The sequence below is a fragment of the Terrapene carolina genome, unplaced genomic scaffold (assembly GCF_002925995.2).
Source record: "Terrapene carolina triunguis isolate 2854851 unplaced genomic scaffold, T_m_triunguis-2.0 Scaffold62, whole genome shotgun sequence".
NCBI classification, from domain to species: domain Eukaryota; kingdom Metazoa; phylum Chordata; order Testudines; family Emydidae; genus Terrapene; species Terrapene triunguis.
The window spans coordinates 12,106,166-12,133,845 of NW_020664413.1; the positions used below are offsets into that span (position 1 = coordinate 12,106,166).

A 27,680-nucleotide genomic window follows, 5' to 3' on the forward strand; every position below is an offset into this window, starting at 1 on the left:
TGTTTGTTATTACTTGGAACCACTTAAATCTTACTTTTTGTATTTAATAAAATCACTTTTTACTTATTAATTAACCCAGAGTATGTATTCATACCTGGGGGGGGGGGCAAACAGCTGTGCATATCTCTCTATCAGTGTTATAGAGGGCGAACAATTTATGAGTTTATCCCGTATAAGCTTTATACAGGGTAAAACGGATTTATTTGGGGTTTGCACCCCATTGGGAGTTGGGTACCTGAGTGTTGGAGACAGGAACACTTCTTAAGCTGTTTCAGTTAAGCCTGCAGCTTTGGGGGGAACATGGTTCAGACCTGGGTCTGTGTTTGTAGCAGGCAAGTGTGTCTGGCACAACCAAGCAGGGCACTGCAGTCCCAAACTGCCAGGGAAAATGGGCTTAGAGGTAGTCTCAGCACATAAGTTGGCAGTCCCAAGGGGGTTTCTGTGATTCAACCCATCACACCTTGTTTTCTGCTTGCCCTGCCACATCTATCTGCAGGAATGGATCCCGCGCTGATCTCCACTGCTCTGCTAGCTCTTACTAGCACATCGTGAATAGTAGTGGAGTTATTCTTGAAGTTACGAAGGCAATGACAGTCAAAGTTGCCTGACGCAGTGTCCGACATAGAAAGCAGCAACATTAGATTGCTTTTGGCATTCATGGAACAGCTGATCACAGTGGAACGTCGCTTTTGGGCTCTGGAAACTAACACAGAGTGGAGGGATTGAATCATTATGGGATGATGAGCAGTGGCTGCAGAACTTTCGGATGCGGAAAGCCACCTTCTTGGAATTGTGTGCTGAGCTCGCCCCAGCATGCGACTCAAGGACTCCTGAATGAGAGCTGCCCTCTCAGTGGAGAAGCGCATGGCGATCGCGGTGTGGAAGCTGGCGACTCCAGACTGCTACCGGTCGGTCGTGAACCAGTTTGGAGTGCGGAAGTCGACTGTTGGGGCTGTGTTAACGCAAGTGTGCAAGGCCATTAGTCACATCCTGCTGCAAAAGACCATGACCTTTGGCAGTGTGCGTGAAATTGTGGATGGGTTTGCAGAAATGGGTTTCCCTAACTGCAGAGGGGCGACAAGGGGTTCTCGCAACAAATTCTTTGGTGGCCTCACCGTGAGGCCACCAACTCTCACTGGTGGCCGCACTGACACTTTTTTCCTAAAATACTTAATTAACTTTAGGAAAAACAATTAAATATGCACAGATGCACATCCAAATCTCTGTAATGTATATTTGTAGGTTTTTTCAATAACAAAAATAATGCTGCCTCCCCCATCCAGGGCTTAGTGGGTCCTGGGGCTTGCTGTGAAAAGTGATATTTGTATATTTGTTAATATCACAGCACACTTAGTAGCTACCTGCCAGGCTGTGATAAATGATATTAACAAACATACAATAGCACTTTTCACAGATAGCTAGTAAATCTGCTGTGAAAAGTGATACTTGCATGTTTGTTAATATCACTTTTCTCAGCAAGCTCCAGAACCCATTAAGCCCTGGATGGGGGGGGGGGCGAAGGGGGAGGCAGCAGGGGCCAGAGGCGATGGTGGGATGGATGCATTGCCGGGGGAGGCAGCAGGAGCCTGGGGCAATGCGGGTGGGCGATGAGCCCCACTGTTGCGTGGCCAGAGCCAGGGCCTGGTGTCTGCTGCCATGCGGCCAGGGCTGGAGCTCAGTATCTGTGGCCAGAACTTAGAGCTGGGGTTGGGAACTGCATGGCTGGAGCCAGGGATTGGAGCCCGCTGCCACACAACTGGAGCTGTGGGTCAGCACCCAGAACTAGTGCCTGCCACTGCATGGCCAGAGCTGGGGGCCAGAGCCCAAGCGTGCATGGCTGGAGCCAGGAGTCAGCACCTGCCGCTACATGGCTGGAGCCAGTGCTCATTGCTGCGCAGCCAGAGCCAGGGGCCGGCACCTGGGGCCAGCTCCTGCCACCACGTCCGTGTGGCCGGAGCCCGGGAACAGAGCTGTGGGTCGGCGCCTGCTGCCATGCAGCTGGGGCAGGCAATCAGCACCAGGGGCTAGGGCCGTGTGGCTGGAGCCCGGGGCCAGTGCCCGTCACCGCACAGCCAGAACTGGGGGCCAGAGGCCAACAGAAGCTCCGCAACCAGAGCCAGGGATTGGTGCCCAAAGCCCTGTGTTCGGAGCCCGTTGCCCTGCAGCTGGGGCTGGGGGGTCAGCGCCTGTGGCCAGTGCCTGCCACTGCACAGCTGGAGCCCGGGACTGGAGCCAGGAGCCAGTGCCTGCTGCCACGCAGCTGCAGCCAGGGGCTGGAGGCTGAAGCCCTGCAGCTGGAGGCCAGGGCCGTTTGGCCAGAGCCAAGGTGTGTGGTCAGTATCCACTGCCCTGCGGTCGGAGCCTGGGGCCACATGGCCAGGTTCCTGAAGTCCCGCCGCTGGAGCCTGCTGCTCAAACCCCCTCTCCCCAATGTGGGTCAAAAACTCACCTTGCTCCTGCAGCCTTGCGCCCCCACCTCTCTCCAGAGGCAGTGCAGGCGGTGCATCCAGGAGCAACAAGGAGGGAGGGGGAGGGGCCCATGCTTTGCCCCCCCCCCCACGTCACCGCCCAGGAGGCTGTCGTGGCTGCATGAAAATCCCCTGGTGGCTGCATGCTGCCATGGTGGCCGCATTTCAGAACCATTGCAATAGATGGCATGCATATTCCAATTCTGGCACCGGACCACCTTGCAACGGAGTACATCAATTGGAAGGAGTATTCCTCCATGGTTTTGCAGGCACTTGTGCATCACCCTGGGCATTTCACTGACATCAACATGGTCCAGAAAGGTGCATGACACCCGTATCTTTAGGAACATTGGCCTGTACAGAAAGCTGCAAGCAGGGACTTTCTTTCCAGACCAGAAGATCACCATAGGGGAAGTCGAAATGCCCAGTGATCCTGGGAGACCTGGCGTACCTCTTAATGCTATGGCTCATGGAGCCATACATGGGAAACCTAGATAGCAGTAAGGTGCAGTTCAACAACAGGCTGAGTTAAGTGCAGAATGACTGTTGAATGTGCGTTTGGCCAATTAAAGGTGCGCTGGCGATGCCTGTATGGCAGGTTAGACCTTAATGAGGAAAATGTTCCCATGGTTATAGCCGCATTTTGCACACTGCATAATATTTGTGAAGGGAAGGGTGAAAAATTTACTCGGGATGGACTGCTAAGGGCTATTAGAGAGGTGCAATGTGGGGTAATAAGAATAAGGGATGCCTTGAGACAACACTTCAAAGATGAAAACCAGTAATATTTGTTGCTATGATTGGGACTGCAATGGTTAATTAAATTTGATATGCTAGGAAGCAGTTGTGATTGTCTAGGATTCAATGTAAGGAACTGATAAAAGTGCCTGTTGATTTGCAGGTGCCATCTGCTATCATGGAAACAAAGAGTGCTTATAATTCAAAGAACTTTTCTTTTATTGCCAAATAAACCACAACCCAACACCACACGCACACACATAGACACACAGATTCTTGGTGGGGGAGAAGGTACTGGGGGGGTGACTTTCAGAGCTGAGCTTAAGTCCAGCTTTCGTTTGAAACGCTGTCTACAGGGGGTGGAGTTTAGAGGGGAGCACAAAGTGTCAGAAAGCAGAAAGGAATGCGCCAGGAGAATTCTGAATGTGCTGAAGGGGAGGGCGAGCACGCATCTGCTCAGTCTGGACCATTACAAGAGACTGGAGCATGTCAGTTTGATGCTCCAAAACTTTTATCAGCCTCTCTGTGGCGTACCTATTGTACGCGTCATTTTCTTTTCTTTCCTGCTTGTTGCTTTCCCTCCACTTCTTGCATTCAGTCTTTTGTGCCTCTGACTGCAGCAGCACTTCCCAGAACATATCTTCCTTGCTCCATCTCGGGCGTTTTCTTATCTGGCGCAGATGCTCTCCTGTTGTTGGAGGGGGTTCTCAAGGTCATGTCTAGAGAGGCATAATTAACAATAAACAGAAGAACTATTGTCAATTACACACAGAGCATTGAAACACTGCATTAAAATAAACAGCTGGTAACATACCTATCACTTTCTCGGTGACCCTAGGCAAGCACCCATGCAGGAGAACACCCCAAGAATGGTGAGTGAACCCAGGGGCAGGGGCATTGTTCACTGCAGAAAAGCAATGTGAAAGGGTCGCGGGGCACTTATGGGGGTCAACACTTTAAACTCTCCCACCGTTTTCCACAGGTGGGGGTCACTTTGGAAAATATCTCACTCCTGAGGAAGGAAGCAAGGGTGCATCTGCTACACGCTTGCAGCCTCTGCCCCAGTCCCTTCGCTGCTTGCCTGTGTGCAGCTTTGGTCCCTGCCCAAGTAATTGCAGAGTGGCGCGGGAAAGTGTCTCTCAATGGGGGAAGGAACAAAGCAGCTCTGCCAAGGAACCTGTGGCAGAGGATCACTGAGTACCTCCAGAAAAGGTTCTCTCTGGAGGAGTCTCGTGAAATCTTGGAGTGCATCAACTCCCTGTTCCGTCATTCTGCCTAGCTGTGGAAATGCCTAGCACACAAACACAGCCAGCCTTGTACATTTCTCTGCCCTCAACCCGTTTCAGAACTTCACAAAGCAAAACCACTTATCAGGGGTCTCCTCTCCAGGCTTGCCAGAGAGCGACTGGCGATCCACCGCTGGAGTGGAGAGCAGCTCCTGACTGGACGCACCACCCGCCGGCCCTGCTGTGGGCTCCACATCTTCAGCCTCCACCTCTTCATCAATGACTTCCTCCTCTGGGTTACATCCACTTTCCACTGGCCCCAGACCCGACGAAATATCCACGGTGCTCTTGGCGGTGGAGGTTGGGTCGCCACCTAGGGTAGTGTCCAACTCCTTATAAAAACGGCAGGGCTGGGGCACAGCACTGGAGCGACGGTTTGCCTCCCTTGCCTTGTGGTATGCGTTCCTCAGCTCCTTCACCTTTGCGCTGCACTGCAGCGTGTCCCGATCATAGCCCTTTTTACGCAAGCTGCATGCAATCTGGCCGTAGATATCGAAATTCCTACAGCTAGCGCACTGCTGGGACTGGACAGCCTCCTCTCTCCATTCATCAGATCCAGTAGCTCCGCAGTAGTCGAAATGGGAGATTGTTTGCTGCGTGGAGCCTTACTGGAAAAACCTGGGAGGTGGGCGCAAGCCTGCCCACGTCTAAAGACCCGTCCCCCAGCCTAGTGGGAGGGACCACTGGATCCAGGTTCCAATGAGTACTTGAGACAATGAAAAACAGGGTCAGGAGTGTGGAGCCACCATGGTCACCAGGGAGGATGTGATGTGAGCTCCCCACGCTGAGCAAACAGGAAGGGGAATTTCAAAATTCCTGGGGCTTTAAAGGGAGAAAGGCGGAAGGTTGTTCCCCTGGCAGCAGGGCAGCAGAGTTGAAACTGCTGACCAGAGTGGTCAGCATGGGCATTGTGGGACACTTTCCGGAGGCCAAATACAGCACTAAAATCAAGCATGGTGTCTACACTGGCACTATGGCGATAAAACCTTGGTGCAAAAAAGCCTTATGATTCTTGTCAACGTGGGGTTTTTTACAGCGCTGCAACTGAGGAGTGTCGGCGCAAAAAGTGCCTTTGCAGTGCGTACATCTCTGCTGCCTTTTGGCGAAAAAAACTTGGCAGCGTAGACCAGCCCTTAAATTACATACAAATGCAAAAGTTGTGTGTCTGTCTACACTGGCTTTATGGCTTATAACAACAATCTATAACCCACTAACAGCTGCCCCACAGCTGTTGCCTCCCCCTATCCTCCCTAGGACTGGAGGTGTTAATAGGCCAATTCACCTTGAATGGTCTCTTACAATATGTGTTAACTACTCATGCTAAACGAGTCTGTTCCACCTCGTATTTAGCTGAGACACTCGGTATCTACCCTAGAGCTTACAGTGGCACTACTATCCAATGCAGCTGCGCCGCTGTAAGATCTCTAGTGTAGCTGCTCTGCGCCGACGATGGGAAAAAGCTCTCTGGTCGGCATAACTACTCCACCCCCTACGAGTGGTGGTGGGGTGTGTTTTATTCACACCCCTGCGTGATATAAGTTATACGACATAAGTGGTAGTGTAGACATAGCCTAAGTTTCCCAGACCTGAAGAAGAGCTCGGTATGGCTTAAAAGCGGTGTCTCTCACCAACAGAAGTTGGTCCAAAAAGCTATTACCTCCCCCACCTTGCCCCTCTTTATATATTGTCTGGCAGTGTTTCAGGAAGGGCTCCGCTTTTCTTTGAGACCCGATCTTTTCCCCATTATTTCTTTTTGCTGGACTTCTGCACATAGACTTTCCAATTATGAATGAGTCTAGTAAAGAGGGGCAGGAGAGGTGAGACTTCTTTTTGCTGTTCTTTGTGGCACTGGACTGGTTGTTTACTGGTTGGCAACATGTCAAGCCTTCCCTTTTCTAGCTCAATCCATTCATCCCTTCCTTGTGCTTTTCTTCTCTTCCCTTCTTGCCAACCCCCACCCCCACGTCTTCACTGCAGCAGGTTTTCATGGATGCAGCATTTGCTGTACAGCTGGGACAGCAAAGGCTCACTCTAGTGGTGCACAACTCTTTTTTGCACCCATTAAGGGATGCGTGCCCTTCCCGAAACAGAAGCTATGTCCCAGCCGTGACCTGAATGAGGAGAGTGTCAAAGGATCCTTCTGAAACAGGTTCTCAGAAAATCACGCATAACATAACCCTGTCCACTTCTTGGTTTAAAAAGAAATGTAGTTTCACCATAGAGTTGTGTGCAATGAGTGAGGAGAACTATAACAAAGCCCAAGAGCTACTCGCGTGATGTATCTTTGTCTGAAGAGAAAGCCAGCAGGTGTCAGCACAGCCTGTTCTTCAGTATTCCAAAGCCTGCATGAGCAAGGAAATATTTAGCATTTGTGAAGAACAGTTCTCTGTGAACTAGTTTAACTTGCAGAGCCTGTGCTAGCTCTCTGGGGCCGAGCGCAGACGCTTTCCTTGCAGACAGTGCTGCATTTTAAATTGAAGTCAAAACGCTGGTGTCAAATCTTAAATTCATCCTGTTAGATTAAGAGCATTCTTTGCATAGCCAGTTCCAGCGTGTCTAAACCTTTGCACAGCCTGGATGTTAATCTCCCCATATCAGTCATTTGGTGTGTTGTCTGGAAAATACCAGTTTTAGTTTGCTGAGGCATATTTATCAGCTTTAAAATAAGTCGGTCTTAACTTCAAGGTGAAGCACCCAGAGCAAACACAAACATACATGCAAAATCCTTCACTAAAACTTCAGCAATACAACATAAGCCAGAACACACACATTATCTTAATGCCCTCCACCCTGCCCTCCCGTTAGTTCCCCCTGTGCAGCGAAAAAAGGGGAATCTTGCATTGTGTCTTCCAGGCCATCACATCTGAGCTTTGATCAACTCAGGTGGGATGTGAATTCCAGTGCACAGAGGTGACAGGCTGCAGTGTTGTGAATTGATTCACTCAACTATGATGGCTGAGGTTCACATAGATTATGCCCAGATAATGGGCAACAAGTGGTGCGTATGGGGGTGTAATGGACTTCCTTACAGTTAGTCTCCCATCTATCTACATGCATTAATTTACCAGTGGAAGGCTGGCTACAGAGGAGATGAAAGAAAGTAAAGTTGAAGTGTGGGTGCGGGCTGGCCTGTCTGATGTTTTTTCCTTAAATCTTCCAGTTTTGTTTCTCTTGCTTTACTCCTCTCTTCTGGAGTCTCATACTGTGGAAATTACTCCAGGGATTTTCAACCTTTTTTGTGCATAATCAAAAAATTGTCCTAGGCCCCCAGAGTATCAGTACAATAATCCACAAGCCATTTAGTTCCCATTAGGGATGCATAATAACTTGTCAAATTTCATTTTATATCAGTCACCCCAATGTAAAAATGAGGTAGTAGGGGAATGTGATGGGTGGGTTACTGGTGGTGCCAATGGGGAGGTGAGGAGGATGGGGGAGTGTTCTCTATTCCCCCAGCAGCAGACTTGCTTCAAGAGTGTGGTGGGCCTGGCCCTGGTGTCGCGTGAAACACAGCTCTCCCAAGAGCTGGGAAGGAAGGAGAAGACTGAGGAGCAGATGTGAGATTGGGTTAGGGATAGAGCAGAGAGGGACAGCAGGAAAAGTGGAACTTTTCATATCTTCCTACACCCTCTGTTGCACCCTAGAACCCACATGATTTTGCTTCACCCCACCAGCAATCCATGGAGTGCAGTCCAGCAGGCTTCTCCTCATGGGCCATTGGTGGGTTGAATCTTATGGCAAGTCCTGATTTACAGAAACCAATTCCTTTATAATGTAGGGGCCAAATTCAGAGGGGTGGGGGTAGGAGTGTAAATTGGATGCAAATCTAAGTTGGTTGTGGCTACACCAAAGAGACCAGAAGAAGGTGCAAAGTATATCAACTTGCATTTGTCCCTAGGCCTCACATTCTGCCAGATGCGGCAGGTAGTGCTGCACAGCTGAAAGCTTCCCTATCATCTGAGAGCTGCTTGTAGGCTCTCATTTTACATCACACTTGGGTCTAATTTGGCCAATGTTGTTATCTGCACCTATGGGATCTATAGGGATGAGGGTGCAAGTGGGCTGGGAAAACATGTCCAAGGCATCTATATTTCTCCTGTTCTGTACTCCACATGTGCTGCTTAAGAGGCCAGATCAGGAAGCCCCTTTGCTTGAATGGCCTTAACTTTAAAATGTCAAGTATTGGGCTATTCCCACATTGGTGTGCAGTCAATCCTCAGGCTCAACGACCATCTAGCCGGCATGAACTAAATCAGATCAATGGTCTTTAGTCAATGACTTCATGCAGAGTTAAACAAGTGGTGTAAAGAGGAAGACCCCCCTATAAGTCATTAGTGTTAGCTGAGCCTCTCATTTTCTTTTTCTATTTTATCAGGGGGAATCTGGCTTAGCAGAAAGCAAATCTGGCTCTCTTCTAGCATCTGCTTTCCTACTACTGCCTCTAGGGTACTGAATGAGACATCTATTTAAGAGCAAATATTTGATAGTAGATGACTCTCTAATCCAGGAGAAAGAGGCATAACAGCTGATTTTGGCTAGAAGTTGAAGCTAGATAAACTCAAATCAGGGGCAAAGACAAATATTTTTAACAGTGAGGGTAACTAACCAGTGGAACAGCTGGACATGGTAGATCCTCCATCACTTGCTGTCCTTAAATCAAGAGTGGACATCTGTCTAAGAGAGATCATAGAATATCAGGGTTGGAAGGGACCTCAGGAGGTCATCTAGTCCAACCCCCTGCTCAAAGCAGGACCAATCCCCAGACAGATTTTGTCCCAGATCCCTAAATGGCCCCCTCAAGGATTGAACTCACAACCCTGGGTTTAGCAGGCCAATGCTCAAACCACTGAGCTATCCCTCCCCCCAGATGCTCTAGGTCAATTACACGTCATTGGGTTTGTTGCAGGAATCGTCAAATTACATGGCCAATACTATACAGGTCAACTTAGATTGTCATAATGATCCTTGCTAGCCCTACATCTATGAAAAGTGATTAATTTGCTCCATGAACAAGAACAGCAAATAAGGTTATATTGTACCCACATATTGTACATCACATGTTTAATTTAAATTATCTGGCTCTGAGTTTCACATAAGTTCTTGGCAGTGGGAAACTAGTCTGTATAGGAGTTCTGCAAAACTGTCACTCACTAAACAATAAATTGAACCAAACCTCCTTAGTGTAACAAATCCATTGTTTCAAAGCTAAGGCACAATCTACAGATTCCACTAACTTGATGCATGAAATTTTGAGATACAGAATACACAAACAGTGACAAAACTTTCAGATGTAACAGCTAGTATACCTGTGCTAGTCTTCTTGGTGACTTGGAGAGATTTTATGAAATACACCTTATAGCAGTTTTCAAGCAATTGCATCCCCCTTAAGATTTAACCATAGTTTGATAAATCACTTTGTAAGTAAATCCCTGAAGAGCAGGAGACCAAACACATTGCTAAAAGCCCTGTATAATAAGGAAGGCATCAGAGAGCTGTACCCGCAGAGGCTAAACTTTAGCACAGGAATTTAAATTAACTCATTAAAATCAATTTACAAACTAGCTCATTAAAATGCTACACTGCGGATCTAGAAGTGGTGGATCTGTTATCCCACTTCCTTGAGGTAGTGACTAAAGGAACTGAGGCCAAAGAGGCAGTGTTAAAGATTGCATCTTTCCACTCTCACTAAACTCATCCATTGTCCCCTTCTTCTTTAGCTCTATATTAAGGCAACTTTTTGCTTACTGAAGTAAGCTCTGCTAGTCCTGAGCTGCAACAGCTTGTACAATATCCATGGTCAGCACCCACAAAGGCCTACATAATTAAATATCTATTACAGCTGTAACTAATGCAAATATGTGGAATATTCCCTCTTACACTCATATGACATAGAACTGACAAGTCTATCAGGCATTGGTCCTTCTAGGTAGTATCTTCTCCCATCACAATAGCAAATACCAGCTGCTTACGTTAGTGGGTTTTGTTTCTCACATTTAAATCCTGGACAATCAAGTGGCTTTATTGATAGCTTTATTTAATAGAAAGATACTTTAGATTAACATTGTATTGTCTATAGAAAAAGAGACAGCACACAAGATTGAGTGAGTAATGATGCCATTATACAGGCACATTCATTCTAGCTTTATAGAGCTATAATTGTAAGACTAAGAGGCCAACGATGAAAGAGGATTAAAACTGGCCCTGTTCTCACAGCTTTACAATAGGTTCTTATACCCCAAAGGCACAAAGTAAGCAAAACAGAAAATAAAAATACAAACAGCTTGCCATTTCAGCTATAAATCTTGCAACAAATATACAAACACCAAGTACAAAAGTAATAACAGTAACAAGGAAATGTTTAAGCTAACATTCCTCAACCCCCTAGCTACATCAAATAATGCAGTGGGGAAAGAAGTTAAAAAGGCAAAGAGCATTTCCAAAGTTTTCTTAACACTTTTTAAAAATTATTATTTCTACAAAATCAGAATAAATTATTCAAAATTTTAGTATCAAGGATTTAGGATATAGACCCCAAAGGGTAGAGCCATTCTGAAAGTTGCACGAGTTAGGACTTACGTTCTGTAGGTAGAGAAATTGGTCCCGGGGTAGTCAATTTTATTTTTTGTCAAGGTCCAAATTTCTTGGTCAAGGTATAGGCAAGATCCAGACTCCAAAGAAAATAATAAGAAGCCCAACAATAACGATAATAAGTAAATACAAATATTTTGGGGTTCAATCAAAAGTGACTGGTGGTCCGGATTTGGCCCACGGCCCACCTATTGACTACCCCTGACTCTACAGGTTCAGCCCTACCACTTCTTGCTCTGTGAGTGGTCCTGCTGATGTCAAACCCTATGTCTCAGTGCAAAAGTTATCTTGATATAAAAAAAAAAAGTTTTTTTTGTTTTTTTTAAACACACACTGAAGACAAAGCCTAAGGCTCATGCAACTTTCTCTCCCCCTCCTCTTTTTTTGCTAACAGTGTAGCAGTCTACCAGGTTGCCTGCTGCAGAGGAGTGAGAGGAAGCACAGATGTGAGATTAAGCATCAGAATCAGGATTCTTTACCTTAGCCAGAAAATGTGAAAACTAGTGATTTTATGTTGGCTTTGCCTGATGATGAAATACAGCAGGAGACTGGAATGAGTAAGTGGACTGAATTCAAATTCACTTCCAGGAGTTAAATTGAAGTGGATGGAATTACACCAGAGGTGATTTTGGCTCAGACCTCTCGCAGAAGCTGTAATTTGCCATTCAGTTGCACATATTATTGTCAAATCTATCTGCTTTGTGAGTAATGTTAGCAGATAATGATCTGGGCATGGAGGGGTTCTCGATAATTCTCCCTGCCCTGAAAGGCACAACAGGGACACATAATAACTCCCTTCTTATTGAAGGAATTATCATGTGATTGTGAAATCCAGCACACTGACTCTTGTCTTGATTTCCTTTTATTTAGCAGGAAGACATGGTGTTTTGAGATTCCAGGGTGATTCTTACACAACAGCAGAAATACCTGAATATCATCGGGGGACTATTAGTAGCAGCTTGTAAGTCTTACTCTCCCCAACAATTTAAGGCTGAACAGCAAGTTCTGATCAGCAGCAACTTTTAAAAATTCTCTGGTGATTCAGGTATTGACACCTGTCATATCTTCAAGGCACTGTCCAACAGCAACTTGTGTACTTTACTCCGTTGTAGGAAACAAGGCTATTACAACCAGATCCTAACATCTTACTTTGATGTAATTCTTCTATTTCCTCTTGATTCTCCTTTTTAAAGGATCTGTTGTAAAGCATGGCAGTCGTCGTAGACAGACAAGTTGTAATCTCTATGGGGCAAAGACTGTGGATTTGTATGTGTTGTAAAGCAGCTACGACATTGGTTTGTTTTCAATCAAGAATGGTGTATTAATTTAGACTGTGGACAGTCTGAACAATCGTTGTGATAAAAACAAATATAGAGTCTGATTCTCCACTGCCTTGCACAGAGTGTGGGCATCATTCACCCCTGTGCCAAGTAAGTGAGAAGTTCTGCCAAACGATGCTAGTATTTTTATTTAGCGTGTGCATAGTCATCTAGCCAAGCGATGGCATCTTCAGTGGCGTGATGCAGTTCTTCTAGGCCACCGTTGACCCTAGTCAGGAGGCATTCCTCGACAATGTGCGGCATTGTCTGTGTTGTGCCGCAGCTGCACAAAGGGCTGTTCCGAAGGCCCCAGCGATACTGGTTGGCTGCACAGACACCTTGCCTGGTCTGGAACCTGTTCAACAGGGACCATTGGCGACGGGGCAGGTCAAAACCAAGCAGGCAAATTGTGGGGTTGGCGACAAGGGACTGGTTGGGGATTAGAACAGATATCCATTCCTCTCACCAGAACGTTTCCGCTCTAACATCCTGACGTGGCAGATGAGACCATAATGGGTGACGTGACGGCAAACGTGCAGCTGGTGGTTTGAAAAGGTCATTGTGCAGCGGCAGGCTTGAGTTGGCGTGTACTTTCTCCAGTAACCTGCCAGTGGTAACCTCTCGTCTGATAGGAGGAGGAGCAATATTGCTCAGAACTGGAAGCCATGGGAGTGGAGTTGGTCGCAGGGTGCCAGAGATGATACACATGGCGGCATGTAACTGTGTATGATGCCAGTGTATGATACTCACTTTGTAGCTGAGTAAATGACTCTTGAAGGTGCAAGGCGCTGGAGAATCAGGCCCATAACGTGTAGCTGCGTTGGTGTCCATTCCATGACTGAGACTTGGTCAGAGACAGATGAGTTTTAGCCTTTGTGAGAATGTTCACAGATGTAAAGTTCCATTTTCTGGAGGTACTGGATCTGTCACAGAGAGGGAGATGTGTCATTGCTGGTGGTGAAACAAATGCACCTGATAGTTGTTGTTGTAGATGTAGTTGGGCACGTGGATTTGAGTTTAATCAGAGTAGTTTCACACAGCGTCGCCCCATTATTCACTGCTAATTCAGCTGGCAGCTGTCATTTCCCCAATGCCCAGAGTCAATATCATGAAGCTGCGAGTCCTTTTGGAGGTTATCTTTACACTCCTTCCATTAGGGGATGCACTAAACTTTGGTTTCACATCGCTGAGAACGTGTGGTCGCAATGACCACTGCGGATTATGCTAAGGTGTAAATGCACTTCAGGCACGGCGCTGTCTTCAAAATCTATTATAACCTTTGGAAATAAATCAACTCTTCCAACGGTACAAATATGCACATGCATCGCCCACATCTACAAGACCAAAAAATGCACTGTCCACATTTGAGAAAGTCGTGAATACTGAGATGTGCCATCCAATTTGTTGTGTCCGGGGGTCAGGTTTGGAAACACATCCCACAGTTCTCCAAGTCACTGGATGTTTCTGCTATGGTGGCAGGAGTTAAGTAGTTTGTGCTGAGATTTATACTGCCCTCACTCAGCTTCAGAGTCAACTTCCCATGTGGAAGAACCCCAGGGACTGCTCACACTGCTCAGAACCATTGTTTTGGTTTAGCAGCAGATTCAGATGGTCCATCAGGTGACACATGCAGAAGGATTTCTTCATAATCATATGGGATACAAATTGTCCCCCCTGCTATTTAAAAAAGAGAGCAGCTGGGGCCCCAACAGAGAAGCGTCAGTACAGAGTACCACCAGCTACTGTCTCAATCGACCAATACGACCCATAGAATTCCATTTGTTTTCTACATATATTTACAGCTGCTCTCTCAAATGTCATGATGATTTTTTAAGGCAACAATCATGCTAGCAAATCAGCAATATATTTTAAATATTACTGCGCAAACTAATTTAACAGTAACTGATTTTCTAAAGTCACCAACTATGAATATCAACCCACAAGGCAATTATACCAAACATACACAATTATGAAAAACCTCAAGAAATCTTCATAGTGCTTTGAAATTCTCCATCAATAAGAGATGCTCTGCTACACATTACTGGAACTTTCTCCGCTTGAATATTCACCAGTTGCACTGGGCAGTGTGAATTTCACGTACCTTCCCTTTTCCCAGCCGTTCCGAATGCGCCGCAGTCTTTGGTGGATACAGGGCAAATGGAAGAATATTTTCGCTAAGATCACAGTACATGGTACCAGTAGTGTGAGTGTGTAACTTGGCGGCAGATAGAATTTGTATTGGTTTTCATCAAAGGCCCTTGTCCATCCAAAGGTGAGGGTGTGTAGGGTGCTGACTACCAGGGCAATAAATCCAAGGGTGGACTACAAGGAAAAGAAACATGCTATTTACTGAGGTGCCACACTTCTCACAGTAGCAATACTTAGCGTAAATAAAGCCCTGAACACTTACATGGCACTTTGCTAAAGTAAGACATTCCCTGTCTGCAGGGCATAATAGCTAAGGATTCGAAATCCGTTCCCACTAACGTCAATGGGGGATTTGCCATTGGCATCGCTGTGAGGACTGGGCTCTAGACAAGACAAGCATCTTCGACGCGCAGTATAACCATTAACGAACTCTCACCACTTCTGAATACGTGCTATCCTCAAGTTAGTGGTGGGGAAACTGGCGTATAGAGGTTGAGTGAATAATTGAAACAGAAACAAGCTGGTGTAAATGATAACCTACAGTGGTTTCCCTGTCTCCACTCTGGGTTTGTGCAGGTCCCACTGATCGCTGCAACTGGGGCAAATCCCAAGTGTATGCTATGGTGGAAGCACGTATTCAATGGCTCGTTTTTAAGAGGCCTGCACAGCCAGCAGCTGCTGCAGGGCCACTTATTTAGGAGCCTAAATATGGACTTAGGCGCTTAACTTTAGCCCCCCAAAATCTTGATCAATGCTTCTTGTTAGTCATAGCCAAGAAACATTGCCTTCCAGAAGCCAAGTTGGGTGATTGGGGGGGAAGGAGGGGGGAGGAGGGCAGCAGGAATGATGGGGTGGAGTAAAGATCAAATCATCTTATTTGGAAAATAAAAATCAGCTGTAAAAAGCAACAGAGAGTCCTGTGGCACCTTTAAGACTAACAGATGTATTGGAGCATAAGCTTTCGTGGGTGAATGCCTACTTCATCAGATGCATCCGACGAAGTGGGCATTCACCCACGAAAGCTTATGTTCCAATACATCTGTTAGTCTTAAAGGTGCCCCAGGACTCTCTGTTGCTTTTTACAGATCCAGACTAACACGGCTACCCCTCTGATACTAAAAATCAGCTGTAAATTGCTGCTTCTAAAATGTTTCCTCCTGGTTGTGATTGTTAGTCGACAGTTATACCAGATTTCTCAAAAGTAACCTGGTTAATAATGACAAACAGCCCAACTGTACCTGTCCCTCAGTGTAATTAATTGGGCATTTAAAAGGATTGGGAAGTGGAGAAGAAAGAAGCTCTATGGAGTCTACTTCCCTATAAGTGGTATATAGTTAGCTACTTAAATGACCCACATCATTCTGAGCACCTTAGAGTCATTACTGGATTTCATCCTTACAACACTCTTATGATTTAGAGAAATATTATCCCCACATTACAGATGGGGGACTTATCCATGGTTCTACAGAAAGTCTATGGTAGAGTTAGGACTCAAACATGTGTTTGCTGAATGCCAGTGCAGCACCTTATCCCCTAGACTAGAGCATCCTTCATACCAAACCTATCCTTCCTTCCTACTCAAAGTCTCATCAAATTCCTAAGCCTAAGCGATAACAAGCCCCCCAACTAGATGAGGAGAGGTTCATCTTATTTGGAAAATTAAGAATGATAACTAGCCGGAATGTGCCCTGATTGCAGTTGAAAGATACAGTGCTCCTAACAGCAGCCATCGAGTCATCATGGCTCATACATCATTTATTTGCTGTTAGCTCTCACCGGCAGCCAAAAATCCCTGGGTGAAAAGTGGCAGGAAGTACCAGCTTATGACTAATCTTTCAGAGAAAAGATTTAAAATGGGGAGAGAAAAAAATGTACAAAGTGAAGCAATAACATTCTGCATTAGGCAAGGTGTGTTCTTTGGGAGAGTTAATCCAAAAGGGTTTTCACATAACTTATGGCACTTGAGGCGGAAGTTAATTATTTTTTTCCCTTCAGTTTCTTTTTAAACAACTGCTGGTAGAAGTGAAGCAGAAGCAAAAGTTAGGACAAAGCATCACAGTGGATCAGTTAGTATTAAATGAAAAAAAGCCGACCTTTAAATGACGTGAACCTTGTGACCTGAAACAAAACGCTAATAGGCAAGGAATTCCTAGCTAAGGCTATAACTCAGTCCAGAATCAGAGTAGAAGTTCCTTAGAATGCAACAGTGGGCTAATTCATTAGTTATACAAATGAGCATCTAGATAATAATATGATGTTTGAGCCTGATCCGACTTCCACAGCAATCAATGGGCGTCTTTGACTATAATGGGAGTTGTATTGGGCCTTCTGTCCTCCTACAATGTGTGTGTTGTGTGCTACTGCCCTCCACTGGCTAAGGTGTCGGTATGTGGGATCAGCACTGCCTCGTGGCTAAAACATGCACATAAGCTGAGACACCAAGTCATTCTAGGGTACATCTACACAGCAACAAAAGACCTGCGGCAGTGAGTCTTAGAGCCCGAGTCAACTGACCTGGGCTTGCAGGGCTCTTGCTGCAGGGCTAAATAGAGCAGTGTAGACATTTAGGCTCGGGCTGGAGCCTGGGCTCTGAAACCTGGCAAGCGAGAGTGTCTCGGAGCCCGGGCTCCAGCCTGAGACCTAATGTCTCCACGGCTATTTTTAGCCCCACAGTGCAAGACCGAGTCATTTGACCCCAGCTCTGAGACCTGCTGCCATGTTCATTTGTTTTGCTGTGCAGACGTATCCCTAGAGGCTGCTAAATGAATGCACAAGGTTGAAAGTCTCACAGGTTACTGGCCTAATAGGATGAAAAAGCTGTCAAGCATCCTGAAAACACTTGTACTAGTTTGCCAGCGTTTCTAGCCCTGATACAATATTGGATCTTGAAGTCATGTAATTCTTGCTCTCTTTCTCAGTTCAGTTTCTAGCTAAGAAACTATCTGATTAGCAATACAGTTTTTTATGCTGTTTCCATATGGGTTTACTGCCCATGTAGGATTCCATTAAAACAGCATATGTTGAAGTACTCTAAAAAGTGCTATGTAAAAATAGTACCTCCTTACTCAATCAATCAGCTTCCCACGTGTCTTCTATTGTAGATAGGTTCTTATACCACCCTCATATCCATAGTACCTGGAGCCTTCCAGTAATGAGGCATCAATGACCATGGCTAACATCTGTCCCATGTGGCTTGTTTAGACTTGTCTGTACGCTGCAGTGTTCAGAATGATCTTTTGCTTCCTGGTAAGTCTACTACTTGTACTCCCGTTAGCACTGCAGAGTCAATAGAGCAATGGGGGAGTGAGCTGGATTCCACTCTGGCTCTCGCATCATCAACAAAACGGTTAAAGAACTTCTGATCGCAGAGTCTTGATTTCTGGTGATGCATGAGCCAGAAAGAAGCCAGGTCAGACTGACGTTCAGATTCCAGAAGGGGTCTGCAGGGCTAGAAGTTAATAGGTAAATACATCCTTCCCCCCCCCCCCACACCCCTTTTTCAATCTGGAAGTCATTCCATGATGACAAAAATGGAAGCCCTGTGTGCCATTTGAGTCACAGTTTTAAAACTGAAACACCCTGGGGAAAACAAAACATAAGGGAAGATGAAAAATTTCTTCATTTAAGTCAAGTTACGCACATGTAACATTGTGAAAATAAAATGCAACGTCTATATCATGTATAGTTCCCATTAATCTTAAATATTGAGATATGCAGGGACTACTGTAAAATTGAACATTTAAAATAGTAAATCCTCTGGGTTTGTGCAGCAGCACAGGCGTGGTGTTGCTACTTTAAGCTTGCACACGCAAGCAAGTTTTTGGCCAGTTAAGCACCAAAAGCATATTTTAATAGAGTAGAGAGATCAAACACTACAAATATATGATGCTCACACTACTGAATGAGGCCTGAAACGATCCAGATGAGAATTGGATAAAAATAATGCCTGGATTTATATTTTTTAAAATTGCTGATGGATAGAACTCTCAAAAGACCCTCGGCCAATTTTATTTGCCTCAAAGCAGGCAAATAAAGAGCATTGAACTTGGAATTTCATTTTAAACACATCACTGATGAGGCCAAGATGGGAGCAAAGCTTTGATACTGATAGATGCTCAATTTGCACCTTTTCAAATCTTTCAGTCTTTTCAAACGTTTTGTACAGCATTTTGAATATGAAGAACTATGTAAATCTCAAGTTTATTATAACTCCTAAACACTTTGGATAAAGTGTTCTGCACTGTACAGTGACTGCTTCAAAGGGACAGTGAACAAGAATATATTATATTCCACCATGCTTTCATTTAGCAGGAAAAAATAAACATCTGCACGTGCACTTTCACTGCTAATGTGCAAGGATAATAAATGCATCTATTACTGTTGTGTTAGTTTCTCCAGCTATCAGGAAATGCATTGCCAATTTGCTTAAACACTAATAATTCAAAAATTCCTTGTTGGAAAATCTAGAAATTAGCATTTCAAAAAAGTTTAAACTTGCTTCTCCAACAAGATATGTCCACAGGAAGTCTCAATACCTTCATTGCCTTTTCTGCATTCCAATCAGCTGGGTAGCTTGTATTGCAAAGTCGTATTGTTATCCTGCACTTACAGAAATAGGTGTAAGTGTAGAGTTACCATATTTGAACTTTCAAAAAAGAGGACACTCCATGGGGGGGTAGTCCCATCCGCTATCCACTCCCTCCCACTTCCTACCCCCTGACTGCCCCCCACAGAACCCCCAACCCATCCAACACCCCCTGCTCCTTGTCCCCTGATCACCCCCTCTGGGACCCCACCCCCTATCTAAGCCTCCCTTCTCCTTGTCCCTGACTGCCCCCTCCTGAGTAAGTGAGCCAGGATTTCCATACACTAAGCCAGCCAATCATAATGCAGAGGAGCCAGGAGCTATTTTGGAATAGGGAGTCATTTATTTGTTTGATACCAACGCTAACACATGGTTAGAATGAATTGAGAATGGTTGCCAAAGGGCCTGTACTATGCTCTTATTAAATGCACTAGTAAGAGACAACTGTGCTGGCTTCCAGGACCGTGTGTGCATGGTATGTCTACACTGCGATAACAAACATGAGGCACCAAGTCTCAGAGCCTGGGTCAGCTGACAGGGGCTCAGGCTGCAAGGCTAAAAATAGCAGTGTAGACGTTATGGCTCAGGCTGGAGCCTGGCCTTTGAGTAGGGTGACCAAGTGTCCAGTTTTCGACCAGAACACCTGGTCGAAAAGGGATCCTGACAGTGCTGACCGGGCCTTTAACTGTCCGGTTGGCAGCACCACACAGGAGGGCTGGCAGGCTCCTGCTAGCCTCTGCGCCGCGCAGCTCCTTGGAAGCAGCTGGCATGTCCCCCCTCTGGCTCTTACGTGTAAGGGCATCCAGAGGGCTCCTCCTGCTGCCCCTGCCCCAAGCGCCGCCTCCACAGCTCCCATTGGCCGGGAACCGTGGGCAATGGAAGCTGCAGGGGCAGTGCCTGCAGACCGGGCAGCGTGCAGAGCCGCCTGGCTGCACCTTCGTGTAGGAGCTGGAGGGGGGACATGCTGCTGTTTCCAGGAGCTGCTTGAGGAAAGCGCCGCTTGGAGCCTGCACTCCCGCCCCCATCCCAGGCCCCAACCCCTTGCCCCAGCCCTGATCCCCCTCCCACCCTCCGAACCCCTCAATCCCAACCTGGAGCACCCTCCTGCACCCCAAACCCCTCATCCAAAGCCCCACCCCAGAGCCCGCATCCCCAGCCAGAGCCCTCACCCCCCCAACCCCCTGCCCCAGCCCTGATCCCCCTCCCACCCTCCAAAGCCCTTGGTCCCAGCCTGGAGCACCCTCCCACACCTCAAACCCCTCATCCCCAGCCCCACCCCAGAACCTGCACCCCCTCCCGCACCCCAGCCCCCTGAGCCAGCCAGGTGAAAATGAGCAAGTGAGTGAGGGTGGGGAGAGCGAGCGACAGAGGGGGGGGGATGGAGTGGGTGGGGTCTCTGAGAAGGGGTGGGGCATGGGCGGGACCTCAGAGGAGAGGCGGGGCAGGGCAAGGGTGTTTGGTTTTGTGCGAGTAGAAAGTTGGCGACCCTGTAATTTTATAGCTCTGCAGTCTGAGTCCCAGGGAGCTGCGCCAGGCCAGCCGTAGATGTGCCGTCGGTCTTTTGTTGCAGTGTAGACATACTCAAAGACATACCACCGCGGTGGAGGGGAGCGGGCATGCAGCGTGGTTCACGACTCTGGAAGGAGGAAGGTCTGACCCAGGGCAATGTTTTCAAAAGTGAAAGTGGGAGCCCAAGTCCCATTTTCAGAAGTAATTTAGGCACTTAGGAGGCTCACTCGCATTGCAAGTCAATGGGACTGAGGCTCCTGAGTCTTTTCTGACAGTGGTTCCTAAGCACCTTTGAAAATTGTATCCTTAGACTCCTCAGTCCCGTCTGAAAATGGGGCTTGAGGGCTTCTGAAAATTCTACCCGGAAGCTCTGCACCTACGAAAAGTGCCAGACCAGTCCCAGAGCAGCCCAGACCCTTTGACATCTGGCTACTCAATAGTCAGGATATTTATTTTATGCGTATTCGGTTTTATTTAAGTTCTTCCACTGAGCCCATGACTGGGATAGCTGAGCGCTTTTTCCTGAGGCCATCAAAGCCAGATCCTTCTGGCTTTTTAAAAAGGAATCCCATAGCTCCTGGGGGTTTGCAATGGAGAGACTCCTGTATGTTGATGATCCACCTATGTGACAACCCACAACGAAATGCAGATCAAAGGAGTGAACTGACCTGTTCTGCTCCCGTTCTGATGAGAGGCAGTGTGGTCTAATGAACACAGCCCTGCAAGAGGAATTCCCCCTCAAAGCCTGGCTGTATCACTGACTCGTGGGGTAGCTCTGGGTACGTCACAGCCTTGCTGCCTGCCTTAACCCACTTGTAAAATCAGGATAATGTTTGCCTGCCTCACGACAGTGCGGCTGTGAGGCTCAATTAGTCAGTGTTCGTTAAAGCGCTATGTGAGGGCCAAGCATTAGTAATGGAAATGCTACGTTATTCCTTTATGTGCTTCCAGTGTGTTCATCTCCATGGGCTCAAGGTGCCATTACACAGATTACATAAGAACATAAGAACAGCCATACTGGGTCAGACCAAAGGTCAGTCTAGCCCAGTATCCTGTCTTCCGACAGTGGACAATGCCAGGTGCCCTAGAGGGAATGAACAGAACAGGTAATCATCAAGTGATCCATCCCCCTTCGCCCATTCCCAGCTTCTGGCAAACAGAGGCTAGGGACACCATCCCTGCCCCCATTGATGGACCTATCCTCCATGAATTTATCTCGTTCTTTTTTTAACCCTGTTATAGTCTTGGCCTTCACAACATCCTCTGGCAAGGAGTTCCACCAGTTGACTGTGCGTTGGGTGAAAAAATATTTCCTTTTGTTTGTTTTAATGTACCATCAGCAATTCTCCAAGCAAAGGACTCAAATCTCAACTCCTCCCTCTATTTTTAAGATGCTGACATTGCAGTTAACTCCTCCGTGCCAGCAGGACTCAACTTAGCTGTTTATTAGGCATTTTGCAGGAGCACTTAACATTAGGGAATCCTGACTTATATCTAAGCCCCTTTACTTTCATAAAGCCCTCTATGTATTTGTCACTATAGTTATTAGGATGGATAATATTAGGCATAAGTCCCTTAGTTAAGACTTTAGTTAACATTGCAGGCTTGCCAGCCTATGCCCCCAGCACACTACCTCTGCTGAATGCCTTTAACGATCCGTCTTTTAGAAGCCCTAACAATCACGGATCTCTGCTTGCAGCAATCATAATCGCTTGCATTTCTATAGTGCCTTTCATCCTGACGTGTCCCAATGCTCTTTGCAAGCTCTACACCGCACGATCATCACATTATGCATGACTGAAACGCAGCCATCTCTGTGGGGGAACAAGCCAACCGGAGGGAACGTTTCTACCCTGGCAGGGAGAGGGACTAAAATGACCTAAAAGGCATTTTGCATTTCTAACTACTATGAGAGCTTTTTAACAGGGCAGCATCATGCAAGGGTGCAGGCTGGGAAGGGAAGGGGAATCCAACTGAACAGGCAGGAGAGATTTTAGGCAGGCAAAGCCTTTGCTGGAATGTTGCCAGGAAATCAGAGTTAACCCCTTTAAAGTGGCAAAGGAAAAACCAAAGGGAGAAAGTTTCAGACAAGGCATTAAATAAGTAGCAGAGTCGCTCATGCGCACAAAGCCTGCCGTTAATCAGCATGCAGCTCACTAACAGACGTTACAGGATTGCAGAGGGACAAGAAGAAACCCGACGCCTTTCAAAATAAAGGCTAGATCCTCCAGCCCTCTCTGCGAGAGACCAAAGCCCCAAACAGAGTGGAAATGTTTCCCCAGGCTGGCGTGCAGGATGGCCATGCAGGCAAGACTCCACATCATCCCCTATGGGCCACAGAAAGCACTCACTGGGCAGGAGTGCGGTGGGACTGTGCATGAATCCATTGGCCCAAAACATCATGTGGTGGGTGGAGCAGCAGACTCTGCCCCAGTTCTTCTCTCCACAGCCTGCTGTAGCAGCTGCCCGCTGGTACTGCAGTGAAGATTCCATTTCCCAGCCCCCCACGCTCAGTTCCTGCAGACAAGGAAGCAGGCTGCGTGCTCTGTTGGAGGATTTGGCTCTAATCCTGCCTTTAACCTCTGGAAAAGGCAAATATTGACTTTACCTGAATGAAACTGAATTCCCTCCAGTTGAGAGAGTTTGCGATGGAGGGAAGTGAAGTTATGGCAAGTAATGACAGTAGGCCTAGGGCCATTATTCCAAAAGAGACGTAAATCTCCATTCTCCAGACCTCCTCCTCGATCCAGGCATCAGTCTTCTCCATGACCTAGTACAACAATGAAGATTAAGCAGCTTTTTCTACAGGAAGTGGTTAGTGCCAGAGATCATTATTTGACTGACTGATTCATTGAAAGCAGTCATCTTGGCTAAATGTTTGATTCTCATTTAATTAGACTAGTACATTTAATGATCTGGCTAGCGTAACTGCACCACTGCCTTCTCATGGATGGAATCAGAACTGCTTAACAGCATATGTCATAGATCTCTCTACTGCGAGCAGAGAATCTCCTTTAGCTTTGAGTTTTTGAAGCAGTAGGAGTAGAGATCTAACCTCGTGGTCATTTAGCCACATAACAGGTACAGGACAAGCAGGGGAAGCTCCCCCACTCTGCCCTACCAACATGCCTCATCTGGAGGAACTTTATTTGGGAGGAACGGGATAGGTTAGCCTTCATGATCCACTAAACTCAATTTACGGCCTGATGTTAAGAGGTGTCAAGTCTCCACAACTCCCATTACCCTCCAGAGGACTTTCAGGTACTCAGCACCTTCAGGATCAAGCCCTGAAGTTGCATTTAGAACTGCAATTAACATGAAAAGTCAGTTTAAAGCCAAGAGCAAAAGTACAGATCTTTGAATACTTGAATACAAAGTGGCCTCCTAATGGTATTCATTTTAAGTGCACTTACGAGGAAAACTGTTCAAGCTAATTGAAGCCAAGATGAGATTTATACTGTATGGCAGAGGTCAACATTTAGAACAATCCATTTATCTCATTAAATGGTCTTAATTCACTTAGCAAGGACATTGCTAGAAAATAGGAGGTGTAAGGGAAGTGAACACAGAAATCCTGTCTGGCATTTATTTGTGACTGGCACAGATGTAAAGCACAGGTGAGAGTGAGAGCACCTCACCTCCCAAAAAGCAAAGATCATGGCAAAGCCAGAGACACCTCCCAAATAAAGCAATTTCCAATGAGTAGAGTTAGTTTACTCTAGCATGAGTTTGCCCACTGGAATTAGTGCAATAGCTTCTCCAAGGAGAATTAGAGTAACACTAGCAGGATTTTTCCCACCCACCCCCCATCTCCCACCCCCCTACACTTTACCTGAAAACATATTAAAAAAGAAACAGTGGAAAACCCCACAAACGTTTTGTGAACTCAAAATTACATAGAACGGCACAAATAGTGTGTCCAGAATTAAAAGCCTGCAATCCTGCAAGTAACACGCAGTGGGAGAGAGAGCAAAATTCAAAAACCCCGCTCTCCTCCATTGGGTTAGGATTTCTGCCCCCACTCCGCCTCCAGTACTTCCCCAACCTTACACAGGGCTCAGCAATCCCTGAAGACAGGAGGCGGATTCGGCTGACTTTATTCCTTTCAGGAGCAATGGGAAGCTCGACTCTCTAACTTGACACAAGAGACTGGGAACCTCTTGCTGGGAATGGCACTTATCATGGCTGATCAGAGTTCCAAGTACAGCTATCAGCTGGGCAGTAGAGCACCAGCCAACCTGACCTGTTCTTCCACAGTGACCCAGTGTCACCATTGGGAATGGGGCGTATGCACAGCTAATAACTCACATGAGACAGGGCTCATTCAGTGGGAAACATCGAGAGCTAAACATATGGCTCAAATACTAGAACTGCTCCACAGGGTTTGGGCAGATGTATAAGATTATGCCATGCACTGATTGGGCGATGAAGGTACTACCTGCTTGACAGCTGCGTTGATTAACTGATACCGATGAGATCGGCGCATGGGCAAGCAGAGGCTGTACACGGCATGCAAGGCTGCGCAAAAGAAACTCAGAAGACCAATCTGCTTTCTGTGCTGCAGCCACTGGTCTAGCCAGTCTGGAAAGCGTCTGTACTTTGTGCCATAGTGCAGCTGGAAAGAGGCGGCCAGGACCCCGGGTAGATAAACGAGTGAGAGCATGACGTAGGCTACGCAGGGCAGTGTGCTATTGACCACCTCCACTGGGATCTTGTAGAACTTGTTTTTCTGCTCCCGGATGTAAGGGTGTAAGACTTGTCTGATGAAGTTGTAAGTGTAGAAACAGAGAAAGAGACCCAGGGCCAAAAAGACAGGGATTTTCCAAGCTGGGAGGAGGCGCAGGGGAATGTTCTCGATCTCGCAGGCTGAAGACAAGGAGCCCATGTCCACAGGGGTGAACCCCATGACTTGAGCAATTTCAGCGACTATACGCTTGGCTTCTTGATTATCACAGCAAATCAAGACCTGCAATGAACCAAAAGATACATTAATGGGCAAACAGAGACGTGAAGCGAAGGAAACACACTTGGGAAGGAATCTGGATTAACAAGGGCCTAGATTCCTAACAGCAATGTAGTCATGTCATATTGTATTTTTAATGGATGCCAAGGGTGCAGGAAGCCCAGGAGAGGCATTCATTTAGATGTGTGTTTAAGTCCAAGTAAATACATACATAAATAATGTGTTGCACTTATATGGACCGTTCTATCCTAAGATCACAAAGCGCTTTACAAAGCTAATTAAACCTCACCCCATCGCTGTGAGCCAAGTAAGCACTTTTATTATCCTCTGATAGAGGAGGCACCAAGGAGATAAGGAAGTTAGGAATCTTCAAATACTTTTGGTCATCTTCCTACTTACGAAAATTGGCTGACAGAACCGTTTTGGCCTAGATTGAAAAAATATATATATTTACATCTCACGTTAAAATAGCAATGCTACTCAGCCACATGGTGCTTTTAGCAGCTGCTCACTACCCTACAAAATTAACAGATCCACACAGCTTACTTCTGTGAGGAGAAATAAAATGAATTTGTCCCAGGCCACAGACAGTTTCCACACTAGTGCTAGGATTAGATTTTAGCAATTTCTGGTTGTTGTCCTTGCCCCATCCTGTGTTCCATCCACTAGATCTCACTTCTCTCAGTAAGTAACGCACTTAACTAACACAGTCAGATCCCAAATCCTGAAGTCCAGGTGAGTTTTGCCTGAGTAAGGTCTGTAGGATTTGGCCCTTAATAAAAGAAAACAATACCTGCTTATTCCCGTCTCTGGGACCTGATTGTAAGGTCCATGCGGATAGCACGTTAAATCCTTTGACGACAGTGCAGGCTGGGAAAAGAGAAGCCAAGTACTTGGCATTTGATTCTTTGTGATGGTTAATTTCAGTGTTGTTGCTGACATCCACCAGTATTTTGCCAGCCAGCACATCCGTCAGGTCACAGAGCGTGGAGTAATGTTCCCTGAAAACGGCCACAAAAATAACATCCGTCTTCTTTGCAGCATCTGCCTGGGCAGTTACTTCAGCTGCTGAAGGAAAGAGGCCCGCGCAGCGCTTTGGATTGCGGCTTCCGACCACCACCTGGAAACCCGAGTACACCAGACGTGTAGCCAACGAGCGTGCAAAGTCTCCACTTCCCAGGATCCCTACGGTTCGGCCAGCAGCCGGGGCGAGATCTGGATTGCTCTCCATATTCCGGCGACCTAGGAGTGGTTTTGCCATGTCTCCTCCTGGCATCCCTTTAGGCAAAAGCACAAAGGACAAGTTCACTGGAAACAGCATTTTCAAAACCTTATCTCCCTGTCTCAATCTACGTGCGATAGAAACAAACCCGCAGTAATGTGGCAAATGCTACATGCCACACGTACAGCCATTGCAAACGGGGTCTGTGTGGGAACCCACCATAGACTCAGGGAGGAAGGAATCCCCTGAACCTGCAAACCGGCTGTATAATGCTGCGCCCCTGCAGGGCTCATTGGCAGCAGGGATCGAACCCAGAACCTCTGGATGTAAAAGCAGAACTGCTATTGCGTGAGCTCAGAGACCCACCTCTACTCGGCAAAGCTGTAGCAGGCTCATCCATCTATCTATATGCGGACCAGCCACTGCTAGTGGAGGATAGAGTGCCAGACCAAGTAGGTATGAGTTAAAGGAGCAAAGTAGCTATATGACTCCATTGTGGCGGCCTCTAGACATGTGCAGTCAAAGATCCACTGACCACTCCTCAACGCTGTCCTCTGCCTGCCTCTACCCTTGCCCCAAACTTACTCTCCAGGCTATAAAACCACAGCAGCCTTGACCCCTGTGGTGCGTGTGGGCCTTCCACACCATAACAGGGTGGTCTGGACCCTCTCTGGAGCAAGGGGGCTTGGGGCCAGCCAGACCTGGTCCATGGCGTGGCCTCTTTAAGAACCTGGTGTTTAAGGGAGGAGTAGACAAGCTGGTGACTTGGGGGGTGTAATCAGTGAGCTACTTCCTGCACAGGATAAAAATGCAGCTGCTTGCTGACTGGGGGGAGAGAAAGGGCAGGTGGTTTG

At 46.8% G+C, this 27,680-nt stretch overlaps 1 protein-coding gene across 4 annotated transcripts in view; it reads right to left on the reverse strand.

Annotated features, from left to right (window-relative positions):
* Nucleotides 1-3,438: 3,438 nt before the first annotated feature.
* STEAP3 (STEAP3 metalloreductase) overlaps nucleotides 3,439-27,680 on the reverse strand; it is a 40,735-nt gene continuing 16,493 nt past the window's right edge. For 3 of the 4 annotated variants that reach the window (XM_024224509.3, XM_024224510.1, XM_024224511.1), the window contains exons 2-5: nucleotides 26,398-26,882; nucleotides 25,080-25,607; nucleotides 23,250-23,411; nucleotides 10,506-14,721 (exon numbers count right to left, since the gene is read on the reverse strand). In XM_024224509.3, coding sequence (XP_024080277.1) covers nucleotides 14,431-14,721; nucleotides 23,250-23,411; nucleotides 25,080-25,607; nucleotides 26,398-26,880 — 1,464 coding nt within the window. In that variant the 5' untranslated portion in view covers nucleotides 26,881-26,882 and the 3' untranslated portion in view covers nucleotides 10,506-14,430. Of the gene's footprint in view, nucleotides 3,926-10,505; nucleotides 14,722-23,249; nucleotides 23,412-25,079; nucleotides 25,608-26,397; nucleotides 26,883-27,680 lie in introns of those variants that run through there. The other variant, XM_024224512.3, reaches the window with a different exon arrangement.